Source organism: Lissotriton vulgaris, chromosome 1_1 (assembly GCF_964263255.1).
Source record: "Lissotriton vulgaris chromosome 1_1, aLisVul1.2, whole genome shotgun sequence".
In the NCBI taxonomy this organism is placed as follows: domain Eukaryota; kingdom Metazoa; phylum Chordata; class Amphibia; order Caudata; family Salamandridae; genus Lissotriton; species Lissotriton vulgaris.
Genome location: NC_141685.1, coordinates 969,669,168 through 969,686,495, shown reverse-complemented (window position 1 = coordinate 969,686,495; position 17,328 = coordinate 969,669,168). Strand labels below are relative to the sequence as shown.

Here is a 17,328-nt window from a genome sequence, read left to right as displayed (position 1 = left end):
CAAGTGACTTCACATCCTCTGTAGATTAAGGATCAAAGGTCATATGAGATTGCTTACTTTGATGTGGTATTTATGTCAAAGGTGTGTGATGTCATTTCCGCTACCCCTACAATTTTAGTGAATTGGCGTCCATAAGCAGTTGGTTGGACCATCATTTATTATAATAATGTGTGTTTGAGTTCAGAGCTTGAGCAGCCCACAATATCGCCCTGAGAAGTCTGTGACCTCACTGGAAGTCCACATCTGAAGGGGTTTTACTTGGCCTGCTTGCAGAGCCATAGTTGGCAGGACTGCCGGTCCACAGAGGCATACAATCACAACCCACAAGGTTGAGACCCAGTAGCCCATGCTTGCCCCATGGCCCACGATCACAGCCTGCCAGTTGCACTACTAGAACATGTCTCTAATAGCAAACACATGTACAGGTTGCCTTCTTCATACCACGTGTTAAATCCAAATTTCTAATTTGCTGTAAACTTAAATGCTGAATAGAAAAACAAACATGTAACACTGTTTGTCTAAGTGCTGTCAGGATCTGTAATTCGTATGACTGACCGGTGTATACTGATGTAGAAGAGAGATTGATTTTTGATTACCCAGTCAGACCCGAAATGTCCAGTGTTGAATCTTTCTTTAAAGTATGTGTACATTGGTACAATTCACTGCTCTTGTAAAGGGTCCCCCAAGCACCACTGGGGGAAACAGAGGGGGTCATCTCAATTCAGCTTGTAAAGGAAACTCTTAGAGGAGCTGACAGCACAGTAAACAAGAATCCATCAGACTCCATTTTAATGGTTCTCTAGGAGTGGAAGTGTGCAGTCCTTTCATCAGCTGTCATCTCTTCTCTTGCAGGATGCAGTGACCACATTTTTAAAGGATTGGACTTTCTAGGAAATGACCGTGGGGTGGTCAAGGTTGACTCGGACCAACAATGTCAACAGTTGTGCAAAGAAGATCCTTTATGCCAGTTTTTCACCTTTGTGGATGGCGACTTCTCTAACGTAGCCCAACGGTAAATTCTTTCTTTAAGTCAAGTTTGAATAAATGTCATATCACACTTTTATGTAACAAGAACTAGAATGAAATAATACATGAATATTTGTATTGCTTCTTGAGATGAGCATCAAGGAGCTCTAGGTGGCTAATGTTTTTTTAATTGCAATGTATTGGTACTCAGATTATCAGCATTAGATGGCTCTGATGTATTGTGCTATTGGTAGTGTTTCAAATAGTGCTCAGATCGCAGTTAACTGGTTCTGTGCACTTACAAACAGTAATGTGTTACAGGGACCAGGAGATGTGTACATGTGGTGGGTCAGTGTTGTATCCCTTTAACTATTGCTTGGAATTGGAATGCCTAGCGATGTTATGTTCTGTCTCCATGGTGCAGCTGTTGTCCCGTAGGGATTCCTGCTTGATGACTCAATCGGACAACAGCTTCACCAGAGTGCTTCCAAATTCGTGGGATTTACCCTTGCACTGGAAATTCAATAAACTTCTCTTCAACCAACTCCTTGCTTCATATTAATGTTAGAGATGCAACAGTCAGATACCTATAAGCAAGTGTGACATGAAGGTTCTTCTGAACTTTAAAGGCCTCGTGCCATTCAGAAGTCTGAGGGTCTCACCAGGATGTTATGTTAGCAGATACAAAGTTTCTGTTTTCCCCTGTAGCCTCTGTCTCTATACATAATGTCATTGCTGGGCCATGGATTCCTCAATGATGCTATTCATGGCAGCCAATGGCTTGATTACATTTATTTACAAGTGAGTTGGCCTACCTACTTAAACCCTTGGGAGATATTGAACATCCTGGTGTACTGGGAGAAAAGTGCAGGCCACTGAACGCCACTTCCTCCAATAGCCTTTGAGACAGGAAGTGCTTGGGATAGAAATCTGTTGCTGCAATTGAGAAAATGACATTCCATCCACCTTAAATTGATTTCTTGTTCAGAGGTCTCCTCCATTTTAAGTGTCTCATGTTAATTGTCTCTGTTTTGTCAATTGGAGTGTGAATACAGCGTTCTTCTTTCTCTTTGGACAAGATGGGATCCTACTAGTCGATCTTGCTCTGTTCGGCTGCTGCGCTCCCTGAGAAGTTGGAAGAGTACTTGTTCATGGAATATCTCACTGCTGAGCACCTGTGCATGGGTGGTCTCGATCACTGCTGAGCACCTGTGCACGGGTGGTCTCTATCACTGCTGAGCAGCTGTACACGGTTGGGCTCTATCACTGCAGAGCACCTGTGCACGGGTGGTCTCTCTCATTGCAGAGCACCTATGCATGGGTGGTTTCTGTCACTGCTGAGCACCTGTGCATGGAATATCGCACTGCTCAGCACCTGTGCATGGAATATCTGTCACTGCTGAGCATGGGTGGTCTCTGTCACTGCTGAGTACCTGTGCATGAAATATCTCACTGCTGAGCACCTGTGCATGGGTGATCTCTGTCACTGCTGAGCACCTGTGCACGGGTGATCTGTCACTGCTGAGCACCTGTGCACGGGTGATCTCTCACTGCTGAGCACCTGTGCACGGGTGGTCTCTGTCACTGCTGAAAACATGTGCACAAGTGGTCTCTGTCACTGCTGAGTACCTGTGCATGAAATATCTCACTGCTGAGCACCTGTGCATGGGTGATCTCTGTCACTGCTGAGCACCTGTGCACGGGTGATCTCTGTCACTGCTGTGCACGGGTGATCTGTCACTGCTGAGCACCTGTGCACGGGTGATCTCTCACTGCTGAGCACCTGTGCACGGGTGGTCTCTGTCACTGCTGAAAACATGTGCACAAGTGGTCTCTGTCACTGCTGCGCACCTGTGCATGGGTGGTCTCACTAATGAGCACCTGTGCACGGGTGATCTCTCACTGCTGATCACCTGTGCACGGGTGGTCTCTGTCACTGCTGATCACCTGGGCATGGGTGTTCTATCACTGCTGAGCACCTGTGCATTGAATATCTCACTGCTGAGCACCTGTGCACGGGTGGTCGCTGCCACTGCTAGAACTTGTGTATATGCTGAAGCTTTGCCACTGCTGCACTACTGCCCAAGGAGGATCTCTGTGCCTGTCTCCAGTGTGTCTTGCTTACATTTTGTGCCCCAGTCTACAATGTATCCCTATCTCTTCATCTGTGTACTGTGTACTGCTGTCACCGCTTGGACAGACATGTGTCTACAGTAAATCTGTGTCACCGCTATGATCCTCTCTACAGTGCACCTGTCACCACTGAGCTACTGCCTACAGTCTATCATTGTCATTGCATGTGTGTACAATGTATGTCTGTCACCATAGAGCTCCTGTCTACAGTGTATCATTGCCACTGCATGTGTGTAGAATGTATGTCTGTCACCACTGAGCTCCTGCATACAGTGTATCACAGCGATACCAAAGGGGATGATGAACGGAGCGCTTGAGCAAATCAAACACTCACCCACAGTCAACTGATCTGGGTTTAATCCATCATCATTCTTTAGCTCACTCCACCACCCCAGTTCAGACATGGCCATATGCAAAATCAGTCTGACCCTGTGCCTCATGGGAACAGTGCAGCCCGAACTGCCAAGCCATGTCTTCCCTGGACCAGAAACAAACATCCTGGGACTGCTGTCGGGTTCATAACGCTCATCAGCCAGGCTATCTTGAATCCATTGGCAAAGTGAGCAAGGGACCCACGTCTGGGCATACCCTGCCAACTTAGGGCGAACAAAGCGATGCCAAAGGGGATGATGGACGGAGCGCTTGAGCAAATCAACCCCCCCAGTCAACTGATCTGGGTTTAATCCATCATCATTCTTTAGCTCACTCCACCACCCCAGTTCAGACATGGCCATATGCAAATCAGTCTGACCCTGTGCCTCATGGGAACAGTCCAGCCCCAACTACCAAGCCATGACTTCCCTGGACCGGAAACAAGCATCCTGGGACCGGCAGTTGGCAGTTTGGGCTGGACTGTTCCCATGAGACACAGGGTCAGACTGATTTGCATATGGCCATATCTGCATTTGTCACCCCGAGTGGGACGGGTATGCTCAGACGTGAGTCCTGTGCTCTCTGTGTCCCTGGAATCAAGCTATCCTGGCTGATGAGGGCTAAAAGCCCGAAACCGGTCCTAGGATGCTTGTTTCCAGTCCAGGGAGGACCTGGCTTGGAAGTTTGGGCTGGATTGTTCCTATCGGGGGGACAGGGTCAAGACTGATTTGCATATGGCTGGGTTCAAACTGGAATGGCATGATGAGCAAACAAACGATGGATTTAGGCCCAGATCTCTGTACTGGGGTGAATGTATGACATTGTTCTGCATTCTGTCCATCAACTGTTATTTTTGCAGTGTATCTCTGTCACTGCACATAGATGCAATGTATCTGTTTTACTACTGAGCACCGGTCTACGGTGCACCTCTTCCACTGCTGGGACTGAGGCGTCTACAGTGTGTCTGTCACTGCTGAGCTCCAGTCTACAAGATCTCACTGCGGTTGCGCCTGCTTATAATGTATCTTAGTAGTGAGCTCCTCCCTGCAGTGCATCTCTGCCACTGCACCTGTTTACAGTGAATCTCTGTTATGTCTGTGCTCCTGATTACACCCAATCTCTGTCATTGCTGAGGTTACAGTCTGCAGAGTATCTCTGTTTCTACTCTGACCTGTGCCTACAGTGAATCCCTGGCTCTGCTGAGCTCCTGTCTACAGTGCACCTGTCGTTGATGTGCTCCAGCCTACAGTGTATCTCGGTCACTGCACCTGTTTCCAATGTATCTCTCACTTTCGTGCTTCACTTCGCAGTGCACTTTTGTCACTACTGATGCACCAGTGCACACTGCATCACTTTCAGCGCACCAGCCTACAGAGTATCGCTGTCACTGGTTCTGACAGCCCACGGCATATGCCTGTCACTGCACCTATTTCCAATCTATCAACCACTTTCGAGCTGCATTCCTCAGTGCATGTCTGTCACTGCGGATACACCAGTGCACAGTGTATCACTTTAACTCTCCAGCCTACAGAGTATCGCTGTCACTGGTACAGACAGCCCACGGCATATGTCTGTCAGTGCACCTGTGTACAGTGTAGATCTATCACTGCGGGGGCCTGCTGCAACGGATTATGTCACTGGAACTCCTGCCTAGAGTGAATTTCTTTCACTGTTTCTATTCTGCCATTTCATGCACTACAGTGTTGAAGCAGCCCAGCACGTTGCCAATCACTGAAATGAGTGCTGTGTAATAATAGGATAAATGTGTTACCAGTGTGAAGTATCACAGTAGTAAAGTGGCGTTTCCTTCTGCGAACAGTTCTCAAAGCTAAGTTTGGTGCAAGCTGCTCCTTCAACCTGTTCAATGCACTGAGGATGATAGGAGTGAGAGGAGGAAAGCAGGGCGCTGTGTGTGCATGAGCTTGCTGTGCCTCCAGCACCGCCTTTGCCCATTCAAGTTAGCCTGAAGTTTATTTGGAGTTTTCCATGACTAAGGGGTGGTTTACAGCTGGTTGGAAAGCAGGAAACACACCTCCCCAGCTAAAACCGAAGCAAATCCTGAATCAAAAACGTAAACGAATGGAATTTGAACTATATTTTTTATGACCAGTTAAATTGTGTGATAAGGAAGTAGATCATAATACATTTAAAAAAAATAACTTTATGTATTTATATTAAAAATCGAATGCTGGATATCAAGTACATGTATAAATAATTTGTATTGAACAATACAAAATAAACAAATTCAGAAAAAATAAAGCACGTAAACAAACCAGTAATTTAAAAAAGCATAACTGGTTATGATTGCTCCAGATGTTTGCCCTGAATAACTGTTTTCTTATGATCCAAACCATATGTTTCACACCAGTTATAGTTACCTGGAAATTTTACTGACATAAAACCATTGAAATTCCCACGTTATAGTTAATTGGACTCACTATAACTTGCGCGTGTAATGCACTGCTGATGACATCACATATTACATCACTCATGACATGGTCAGTGACATCACTCATGACATCACTGATGACACCATCCAGTGAATGTGTGTCTTTCAGATAAATAAATATGTTTTATATATGTATATGTTAAGGTCGATGGAAGAATATTTGTTTAAATTATTGTCTTAATGGATGTTTTTTTTAAAAAAAATGATTGGATAACTGCCTTATTAAGTGTATCTTAGTGAATACATATATTAGCGAGTAATGTTTAAATATTTAAATATATGTATCAGTGTTTCACTTTGTGTATAAGTGGCTGCATGGGTTGGTGAGTAGCTACATGTGTGTGTATATGGGTTATTAGATGTTTTTTTTAGTATCTTTATAATTGTCTGTTTGATTTGGTGGGGGTGTTACTTAGCACAAAGATGCATCAATGACTGACTCACTGTTTGTATGTGTTTTGAAGACAGCATATGTGTAGGATTGTAAGGGTGAATGAGTGTGTATATGTATGTGTTAGTAAGTGAATGACTGTGTCACTAGTGTCTTTATCAGTAACTACATATGTTTTAATGTATATAATTGAGTAAATGTGAGAGTGAGAGATTGAAAGAGTTCTTGTTTTAATAAGTATGTGTTTCTATAAGTGATTGTTTAAGAGAGTAAGTATGTGTAAGTTTCCTTAGAAGTAAGCTGGTAGTGTATGTATAGCTGTATATGCAAATAAATGGATGTTCAATAGTTTATTTGCATGTGTGAGTATGTGTGTGAGCAACTTTTGGAAGACTGTCGGTGTGTTAACGGATGTATAGATGTCTCACTACATATGATGAGTTAGTATATGTATGAGTGACTATATAGAAGTGTTGGTGAGTGAGTGGATGTGTATATAAATGGTGGAATTACTGAATTGGTTGTTGTATCTGGTATAGGTATGTCCACTTTTTTTTAAATGTTATTTTTTATTTTTCAAAATGTGTTTTAAGGGTTACTTTACAGTGAAAGTAGGTCAGTCTCTCTGTCACAAGGATGGTGTCATCAGTGATGTCATGAGTGATGTCACTCACCATGTCATGAGTGATGTAATATGTGATGTCATCAGCAGTGCATTACACGCGCAAGTTATAGTGAGTCCAACTAACTATAACGTGGGAATTTCAATGGTTTTATGTCAGTAAAATTTCCAGGTAACTATAACTGGTGTGAAACCTATGGTTTTTTCAGTGAATTTGATAGGTTTTTTAAATGCTAATTCCTAACTATAACTGGTGTGAAACCTATGGTTTTTTCAGTGAATTTCAAATGTTTTTTAAATGCTAATTCCTTTCTATATCGAGTTTCTAACTTTTTTTTTTTTTACAATTTGCTGTTTTGTGTAAGTATTCATTTTTTTTTTTATATAATTTTTTTCTTTTGCGCTCTGGGTGCGCGCTCCGGTAAGCTCTCCGGTAAGCTTTCCGGTAAGTTAACCGGTGAGCTCACCTGAAAGCGCACCCAGATAGCTACTTTCGTTCGTGACGCACTCCAGCAATGCGTCACTTTTCTGTTTACAGATATGTCAGAAATACTGACGTATCTGTAACTCCTTGCGACATGATTCGTCATACATTAAATATGACACATCTGGAATGTCGTAATGAGTGCGCATAGAAAAGTGACGCATCGCACCAGCGGTGTAAAAAAATGTGCCTCGTTGCACTATATTTAAAAAGTGACGCATCTACCTAGATGCGTCACTTTTTAAATATAGCGCAACGAGGCGCATTTTTTTACACCGCTGGTGCGTCACAAAAAGTGACGCACAGGCGGCGCAAAACTGGCAGCGCAAGGCCTTCATAAATATGGTCCTGGATTTTCCCCGTGCTACGCTCCCCGGTGCGCTTCCGGGTGCGCGTACCGGGCGATCCCCCTGCACAAATCGAAAAAAAATATTTTTTTAAAATGCCCCGCAGGACCCTATTTTAGCCCCCACATTAAACCTAGGGGGTGAGGAGGGGGTCTACCCTGCCCCCTTTTGGTCAATTCCCCCCTTTGTTTTTTCCACCTCTTGCGTCTCGATTTTACCGAGACACAAGATGGCGGCTGCTCCAGACTGTTTAGAATGTTTACAGACACCCGAGAGCCAATCAGCTTTCTGCGCGCAAGTCGCGTGTCGCGCCTGGTGCGCTCCCCGGTGCGCGCACTGGAGCGCGCCTATAGATATATATATTTTTTGGAACCTAAATTACTCAAAATCCACTGGAGCACATATCTTGAGACATAGCAAAGGCACATCAGGCTACCAGTCCCTACAATTTTGCCAAGTTTGGTGTAAATCCATTCAGCTGTTCGGGCTAAAAGTGAAATCGACCGCCCTATGGAAATTAACATGGAGAAAACGTGTTTTGGGACCCCCCTTTTATCTCGGCCCCCGCTTGACGAATCCCCCCCCAAACCTTGAGGGAAGGACCGGGGCGCCGCGGGGCCATTTTGAGAAAATTTTCAGGCAGATTCGTCAACCGAAGCCAAAGTTATTCCAAATAGAATTTTGAGATTTAACATTGAAAAAAATCCTAACTATAACTACCTACTGGTGACCGCCAGTAGGTAAAATATATATATATATTATATATATATATATATATATATATATATATATATATATATATATATATATATATATATATATATATATATATATATTTTGGGTTGACGACTCCAGCAATATTTATCTATATTGAATTGTCCTCATAATCGAGGTATTTTTCATGTTTGTTTTGTGTTTGGTATAAGAACGAAGTTGCATCTAGTAAATTTCCACATGAACTTGACAGATGAATGACTGTTCACAAGTTGTGTAGGGTATTAATGCCATGTACAACAAAAAATACACTCATCTGAAAATACGAGAATTGTTCTAATAGCACATGCGCACAGCTAACTGAACTTCTTTTGGAATCCATATTTTTTTAATCCTCTGCGTTGCGCATGTACACAGCATACTGGAAGGTTTCTGGGCACCCTTTTTAGAGGTGTGTGGTTAGTGCGATTTTGGATGTAGAGAGTGGGAGAGGTTGGTTACGTTACGCCGCATATGCGTGAAATGTTTCGAGAGTGTTAGAGGAGTCACAGCTGGGCATACTTATTAGTTTGAATTCATCATAGTTATTACCTTGTGTTTATATTGAAGAGAAATGCCAGGTTTTTATTGCTTCTGGAAATGGAGGTGGCCTGCCCCTCCATACAGAAAGAATGGAGAGACTCACAAAGGAAGATACAATATTTGTCTGTCTTTAGTTATATGTAAAAACCAGAAACAGCATAAAAGTGGACTCCCTAAATATGATGGTGGACAATATTGTGTCTATTACCGCCTACAGAGCAGGGAAAAATAGCACTTCCACTAAACTATACAAAAGCAATTAGTATTTACTTCAGATGAATGACCATTGTCTAACAAGCATTGGCAAAGCCAATAGGTCAGACATTGGACATCACCCTTCTGGCAATTCTTGTTTTGTTATGGGTTTAGCAACACTTTGTTTTGGAATATGCACAGCTCTTGTCAATGTAAAAAATAAAAAAATTGTGACAGGCAAAAAAACGTTTTGGGTCTCAAAAACACAAATTATCATAGTACTATCTGTCGCTGAAGGGAACTACTTAATGAGTTAATTAGTCTGGTATTGGCTGAAGAAAGATATCAAGAAAGACCCAGGTAACGAAAGAGGGAAGAAGGCAAGTGGGAGGGCAAGAAGTTAAGAGAATGAGGACAAGATGGCAAGAAAGGAAGAAGGAAAAAGAGGGAAAGAGGGTGAGAGGGGAAGAGAAAGGGTAAGGAGAAAGTATGATGGCTAAAAAGAAAGCAGCACGGGTGGCAAGAAGGAGTAAGAGGGCAGGAAAGAAAGATGGCAAGAGGGAAGGCAACAAATGTACAAGAAGGAAGGCAAGAAAGAAAGAAGGAAAAAAACAAGAAAATATGAAATGATAGAGAAAAGGAAATGGAAGGTAAGAACAGGAGATAATAGAAAAAAGATGGAAAGGAGTAAAGATGAGAGAAGGCAAGTAAGAGAGAAGGCAAGGCAAGAGAAGAAAAACAGGGCAATAAAGAAGTTAAGCATGAAGGAAAGACAGGAGGAAAGAGAAGGAAGTAAAGATATAGAGAAAAAAGAAGGAAAGGGTATTTAGGAAAGTAAAAGAAGGAAAGGGCAAGAAAGAAGGCAAAAAATATTAGGTAAGAATAAAGGGAAAGAAGGATAGCAAGAGGAAAAGAGAGGAGGAATGGGAGAGAAGGAAAAAAGAAAGGGCGAAAAGGAAAAGCAAGAGAAAAGTAAAGAGTGAAGGAAAGACAGCAAAGAAAAGAGAAGGGAAAGAAGGTGAGAGCAAAAGAAGGCCAGAATGAAAGGCAAAACAAGGTACGTGGGAAAGAGAAGGGGAAAAGTAGGAAAGAGCAAAGGAAAGAGGAGAGAGAGAAAGAAGGTATGAAAGAAGTCAAAAATGAGAAGGAAAGAACGCAGTAAAGAATAAATAAAGAAAGTAAGAATTACATGTCTAGAGGGGGAAAGAAAAGGAAAGAAGGCAATAAGTCAAGAGAAGGAAGAAAAAGAAGGAAAGGAAGGAAATAAACAAAAAAAGAGGTTCCAATATACAATAACAGTGTCAAATGGACACATTCTGGTATGCTGTGAAACAGCAGCAGTCAAAAACACAAACCACTCCAAAAGAAATTTACAACATCATTGGCAGGAGATGGGATCTGATAAAACTGGAAAGTGTACCAGAAGCATCCTGCGATCACATCACGTTCTAAATACAAAGTCACTACAAGTAAAGAGAAAATGTGGTTTAAGTAGACTGACCCACTGCTCTATGCTAAATTCTGTATTGGGCAGAAGCAAAAGCAACTGACCAATGGAATGAAGATTGGTGGCTAAAAGCCCCAATATGTAGGTATTGTACACATATTTAAGAAACATCAAAAGGTCTTGGCTAATGCCAGACCTAAAAATAGGATCAGGCAAAAAAGAATCAGGCAAAAATCAGTTCCTGTCATGAAACATAGCATGCAAATTGAACCCAAGCAGCCTTTCAAAGGGAAAATACCACATAATTATCCCCTTTCAATAACATTTCACCTTGAAAATTTGTCAGAATTTCTAATTGTCTTCCCCTTGTAATCCATTATACCAGCAACACATTAAAAAGAAAGAAAGAAATTGCACTTCCTGCTGGATAAGAGAAAAACAAAGCTTCACGGAGAAAAATCTGATCAAAGTAGCTATATTCAACTGGCATTTCTCTTTAAAATAATTTCCTGGAGGTCTGATCAAAAATGTGAGAATTATGCTTATTTTTTATCAGTTCACAAAAAGATAGTTTGCAGCAGTACATTTTTCAATATCAGTTTCTCAACATTTATTTTTGGGCATTTGTGTGTTTTGCTTATTAGTTGTGTCTTTTATGACTTTAATTTGAAGCTCAAAAGTATTTTTCCTAAATCGGTGGAAGTCCTAAAATGAACGCAAATACTCTGCGCCTGTTTTAGCAATAACACCCGTAAATAACGCCACCAAGGCCTCATTTCACTCAATAAATTGAGTACGAAAAATGTTTGGTCTTGTTTTAGCAGTTGTAATTATTTTGCGTTGTGTGCACATAGAGCAACGTAGTAGTCAAATAATTTTTATTTATTTTTATTTTAGCTGTTTTATAACGCGCTCTGTTACTACCAGAGTATCCTGTATGTATGTACAAATATGGCAAATTATCTGCTAAAACCTAGTGACAATCCAGTGCAATACATAATTATATCAATGAAGTTTAGAGCCTGTTATACCCCTGCTCCAAAATGGGCATTATTCATTAAGTTGTAAATCTAATCAACGTGTTTTTTTTCCACCACAGGAAGGACTGTTACACGAAGAGTGTGATTGCGCTCCCGCAGCCTTCTCAGATAACAATCACAAAAGACGTGGTGTCTGGATTTTCGAGAATACCATAGGAGGATTCCATTACAGGTAAACCAGACATGACATGGTATGACAAGACACACCTGTGCCATCAGGATGTAAACTCACTTGCTATGGTTCTGGCCCAAAGGGTAGCAGGGTTAGCTGTCATGAGATTTATGCGATTTCTTTATTTTTTTATTGTTAATAATACCAATCTACTTGTAGATTGGGTACTAGAGGGCGACACAATAAATACCTACAGAGACTGCAATCTATTTACAAATATCTCAAAAGTTAACACATTGTAGGGAAGAAAGTGAATTAAATAGTTGATAGAACAAATGTCAGTATATCATGTGGAATTAATTTTGAGTACAGTAGGAAGGGAGAGACAGATTGGGAAAAGCAACAGGCGGCAGTGAGGGGCAGGAGGAAATATTAATTAATGAGAGAGTGGAGACAGGGTGGAAGACAACCGGTGAGGACAGTGGGAGCCAAACAGTTAGACAATTGGGTAACTGGTGATAAGGTGGGTTTGCGTTGTTTTCCTTAAATGAAGATCTTAATGAAATGTGCGGAGACCCAAGGCACACCTGGATGAAGGATTCTCTTTCCCTGAGAGCAGACCTGTGACCCAGGCAACCAGATGTGGACCTTGGCTGTGAGCAAATAAAACCTAGTTTAAATGAGAGACGAAGAAGGAAAAAACTGAACATCAAAAGAGGGCAACGCAGAGGGAGGAATGGAGGTCTAGAGGCTATTTTGTAATCAAATTAAGATAAATAAGTGCATATAAACTGTAAATTTCAGTCAACATTTCGAGAGGAATACTTTTAATTTAGTCTACTAATGAAAGAAAAGCCTAAAATAAACCCACTTTATAAATGGACCATAGAAGCAATGGAGGCAAAATGCACTTTATGTAACATTTGAATAAGATTTCACTCAGTAGAAGACAGATATATTTAATGTATTTGAAAACACTTTGAACCAATAAGAAGGATATGACATGGTTCATTAAGGGTCATTCAAGTGCAATTGGAGACCTCCTCTATTGGACGCTTAGTAATTCTCTTTAAATAAAAACTTCTAGGAATACACCCAAAAGCACCAAGAGATGGGTCAGGAATATACATTAATCAGTAAGACGCCACATTACTGAATTCTCTCAGGCTAACATGATACTGCAAAGTGTTCTCTTTAATTTAAGTCAAATCATTTGCATCCAAGGTCCTTCCACCAAACTCTCCTCTGGGGGAACAACTGGCACTTTAGAAGCTGCTATTGCACGTTTTTCTAAAGGCCTTTCCTCTTCAGGGTTAGTTGAAAAATATTAAATACTAACTCTAGAGAATGAACTGCATCTCCCTTTCCAGGTACTTTAACATAAAGTAGTCATTGGGTGTGAGCAGAACATTAAACTCTGTGGCTAGAATAAAAAAAAGGTTTCAAAACACAACGAGAAGACAAAATACAAACATCACAGTCGGAAGCTGCAGGCTGAAGAATGGAGATCTCGAGGCCTCCATAAAAGCCCCTACCCCGTAGGTAGACCAAGGAGGAGCTGAGTAATACAAGAGCATGAGGAGAAGAGAAATATGACTCCAGAGAAAATATGTCCCAAATGTTTTCTGGTGTAGTTGTGTTGGATAGTGGGCATCAATTATCTAACCTTATACTTGCCAGTGAGTGCAATATTGAAGCAGTCTACCTGCCACGGAAACCTAACAGTGAGCCACTTGTCCCCTCCCCAACTCCCCAAGTCACCGCGACTCTCAACAGTCAAAGTGAGACTGAACGAGGCTAAAGATTCAGCCTCTGAAGACAGACACTCCAGGAGGCCTATTAGACTGCTAGCATGTATACCACCCATAGCAGTCCAACCAGCAATTCCCACAACTTTTGAAAGAGCAGATTGTGATGGGGAAAGTTCAACCTTGAGTGACCAGATAAGATAACCCATTAAGAGATGTGTACCAGCTGCTGGGTGTTTTACATAGATGGATGTACGCTCAGAACAGATGACTTGGGGGTAACATCCATGGACTGACAACAAACACATCCGAGAGCCACTTGTCCCTCTCCTCAAGGCCCCACAGTGGTCCAAGTGAGACTTCTTGAGGCTAAATAGCAGGTGTATGAAGTAAGGAGTCCGAGGAGGCCTGGCACACTTCCAGCAGGAAGGCAAGCCTCAGGGGCCCAAAGATCTATTCCTCAAAATGTGGAAGAGTGGGTTGAAAAGGGAACATGTCACCATTGAGTGACAGGAGGAGATTACCCATACCAGGATGTGTATCTGTTTCTAGGTGTCTTGTAGGTAAGGATGTGAGTTCAGAACATGTGGGCCACAGATTATCACAATAAGACCTAGCAGGATGTATAGGGTTGTGGCAATAGATATTAACAATATCATTGACTCAGCTGTTTCTTTTGCGGTATGGGCGGGACATATTGCAGAGAGGTTTGCCCCGATTTTAGTGTCAGTTTTAAAAATCACATTTGATTCCACTGCCCGTTTTGAAGAAGAGCTCGATTTCCACCTGGCCTTTACCTTCTCTGACTCTTTTCTGCCACTTTGAAATGTGAAAACTGACACAGTACTTAACAATATAATAAGAAATAAGGAGTCGAGCATCTTAAACCAGGGTTGAAAAATCTATCAGTTTAAAATTCAACACATTTCTCAGTGTTTGTCTTTGTGGTACATGGGGGGGGGATGAGTGACACCACTTCCACCCCCCTGTGTGTGGTGGTGTCGATGATGCCTAACCAAGGGTCACTGGACATGCCTGACAAAGGTCTCATTTCACTCATATTTAGTTTCACTTAACACTTACAATTATTTTTATCATGATTTATGGCTGTAGCTTCTGGTTTGAAAATTGAGTTTTTATATAAAATGTGAGCTATAATTTGTCTTTATGAATGAAAAGTGTGAAAGTGTTTTTTGAACAAATGTCGAATTGTTTACATATGTGAACAATACATTTTTTCTATATTATGTCCACCACATGCATGCAATTTAATATAATTTAAAAACAATATTTCTCTAAAGGAATTGTTGTAGGCAACTAACTCCCCGGTCAATCAAATCAATCAAAATTGTTTACATGCAAAATGTTATCTGGGACCAGATAATTACTTTGGAGTGCATAGGGCCTTACATCAAGATCAATAGTCTTCTTAAATTTGAAACATTACAATTATAACATATAAAATAAAATCATTTTTAACCACAGACTTCCCCGCACAACTTCTTCAATGATCTAGATTTCCAAGAGGGTCCTCCTGCATACTGAGTCAAACGTAATTCATTTCCATATTTAAAGTGAAAGGACAGTGCACGCTTTCCCTCTTTATCTGCTCCCCATTCATCTCCAAGCAGCCGATCAGTGCCGATTGGTAAATAATGGTTGCCAATTGTCCAGTGTGTGATTTTCGCTCGAAGCCAGTATTGAGTTTGTTGGACCAGCAGTCTCAGCACCAGCCTAGTCTAGTAGTTGTCCGCATCAGCCTGGCCAGGTCTTTCTACCGAGTCCTGGATAATACTAGCCACCATAGACCTAACTAGTGCCAGGTTTTCAGAGTTTCACTGGTTGTGTATCTGAACTTAGATAAGTTAATATTTCGTATATGTAGATGCATGCTATGCAGATCTTCTGAAAACTGGACTTGGATCTGGCCTTCGTAAGGAAACTATGTTTTAAGACGTTGTGCATATTTGGCGGGCACAGAGCTTTAAAATCCACATTTTTTAGGTGAATAACCCATCTTATCTGACTTAGTAAAATGGTGACAAGGTTTCTGAGCCGACGTTCTTTCGAGAATCACACACGTCTTCTTCTTCTTCAATTTACAAAGCTGACTTGTTCTAATCTTCATTTGACAGGTTGATGAACCCCGTCCCTGAGAGCTCCTGCTGGGGTCAGGAGAAAAGGCTGCTGATTGTTCCAGCCAATAACGTGATCACACTCCACATCTGATATTTTGAGGTCTCCTGGATGTCGATAGTTGAATCCTTTTTTCTGTAGAAATCAATACTTTTTACATAAAAAAAATAAACCCTGTAAAATGCAAAGCTTTGAATTGGCTGGACATTTTTTATTTTTTCGTTGCTTCTTGTGTATGTTTAGTTTGTCTGTAAAGCATGAGTTGCAGAACCTGATTGCTGCTAGGTACTATTGTATCAGTAGAGTGCACTAGATACAAATGTTTTGCAGCATGGACGTTGTTTAGATTCACATACTGGGCATATTCCGCCATCTAGAGTTGGAACCTGGCACACCCCCCGCCCCCCCACCCCCTCAGGCAACAGCCCCCTATGTGTGTGTGTAAACTCTCAGATTTTTTTTTTTGCAGAGTAGAGATCGAGGTGTACTGAAGACGTATGGACACAGTAGCAAACGCAGGCAAGAAGGACAAGCATTTGCAATGCAATAGGTCTCGCAGTTGTTAGAGTTTGAGCCATTGGCATTGTAAATGGCAATGCCTTTTATTTATGTGTTGTTTATTAAAACGTAAATAAAAGGCATTGTCAATTACAATGCCAATAGATTAAACTCTTGCAAATGCGAGACCTATTGTATTGCAAATGCTTGTTCTTGTACCATTCAACCTGTGACTATTCTCAGACACTTCCGTAGCCAGAATAGAAGGGTTTGCACTGCAGGCCACCGAGGCACATCCGGATTAGATCAGATGACAGAACTCCCCTCACTCTCCGCTGGAACGCCTGGATAAATCTGGGGAGGGTTCTTTTTTGGCTTGGTTCGTTAATCAAATCAGAATTCCTGATGAGGAGGAAGTAGTTACCAGCCAATGAGGAGCAGAGTGTAAAGGACATTTCCACTAGAACTGACATTACGGTGGCTGCCAGCAGCATAACATTCAAATATTGCTTTTCACGCTTGGAAGTTTGCATATAGACTTTAAATTGAACCGAGCTTGGTCTCCATGGGCCGAAAGACACTGTGGTGTATGTTGTGGGAGCAGGGGTCGTTGAGGTGTGAAAAAAACACCACCTAGTTCGCCTGGGGCCCGGATTGAGGGCTGACCTGACCATGTGGGATGAATTTCTGAGTAATTTCAACGGTACAGTTATCTGGAGGGCCCCTTGGGAGAGCAGCCAAGGCATCTGTTTATTTTCTGACGCATCAGGGAGAGTAGGATTTGGTGTCATATTTCGTGAGAAATGGTGTGCAATGAAATGGCCAGATGCATGGCGTAAGAAAGGGGTGACAGCGAATATCACTGTACTCGAGCTCTTTCCCATTGTGGTGGCTTTGCACCTATGGCCGGCGGAACTGGGCAACAGGAAGGTGGTGTTCTGGTCTGACAACCTTGCTGTGGTCCAGGCGATCAATGGCCTGAGTGCAAACTGCCCGCTGGTCCTTAGCTTACTGAGAGAGTTGGTCAGGGCAGGGTTGCGCCACAACATAGAGTTTAGAGCTAGACATGTGGAGGGTGTCAAAAATGTGGCA

At 42.0% G+C, this 17,328-nt stretch overlaps 1 protein-coding gene across 1 annotated transcript in view; it reads left to right on the top strand.

Moving 5' to 3' along the window:
• Window positions 1–15,934, top strand: part of LOC147748311 (coagulation factor XI-like) — a 67,551-nt gene extending 51,617 nt beyond the window's left edge. The window contains exons 9-11 of the mRNA XM_086960116.1: window positions 853–1,012; window positions 11,802–11,914; window positions 15,738–15,934. Of these exons, the coding sequence (XP_086816242.1) occupies window positions 853–1,012; window positions 11,802–11,898 (257 nt within the window). The 3' untranslated portion in view covers window positions 11,899–11,914; window positions 15,738–15,934. The remainder of the gene's footprint in view (window positions 1–852; window positions 1,013–11,801; window positions 11,915–15,737) is intronic.
• The last annotated feature ends 1,394 nt before the right edge of the window (window positions 15,935–17,328 follow it).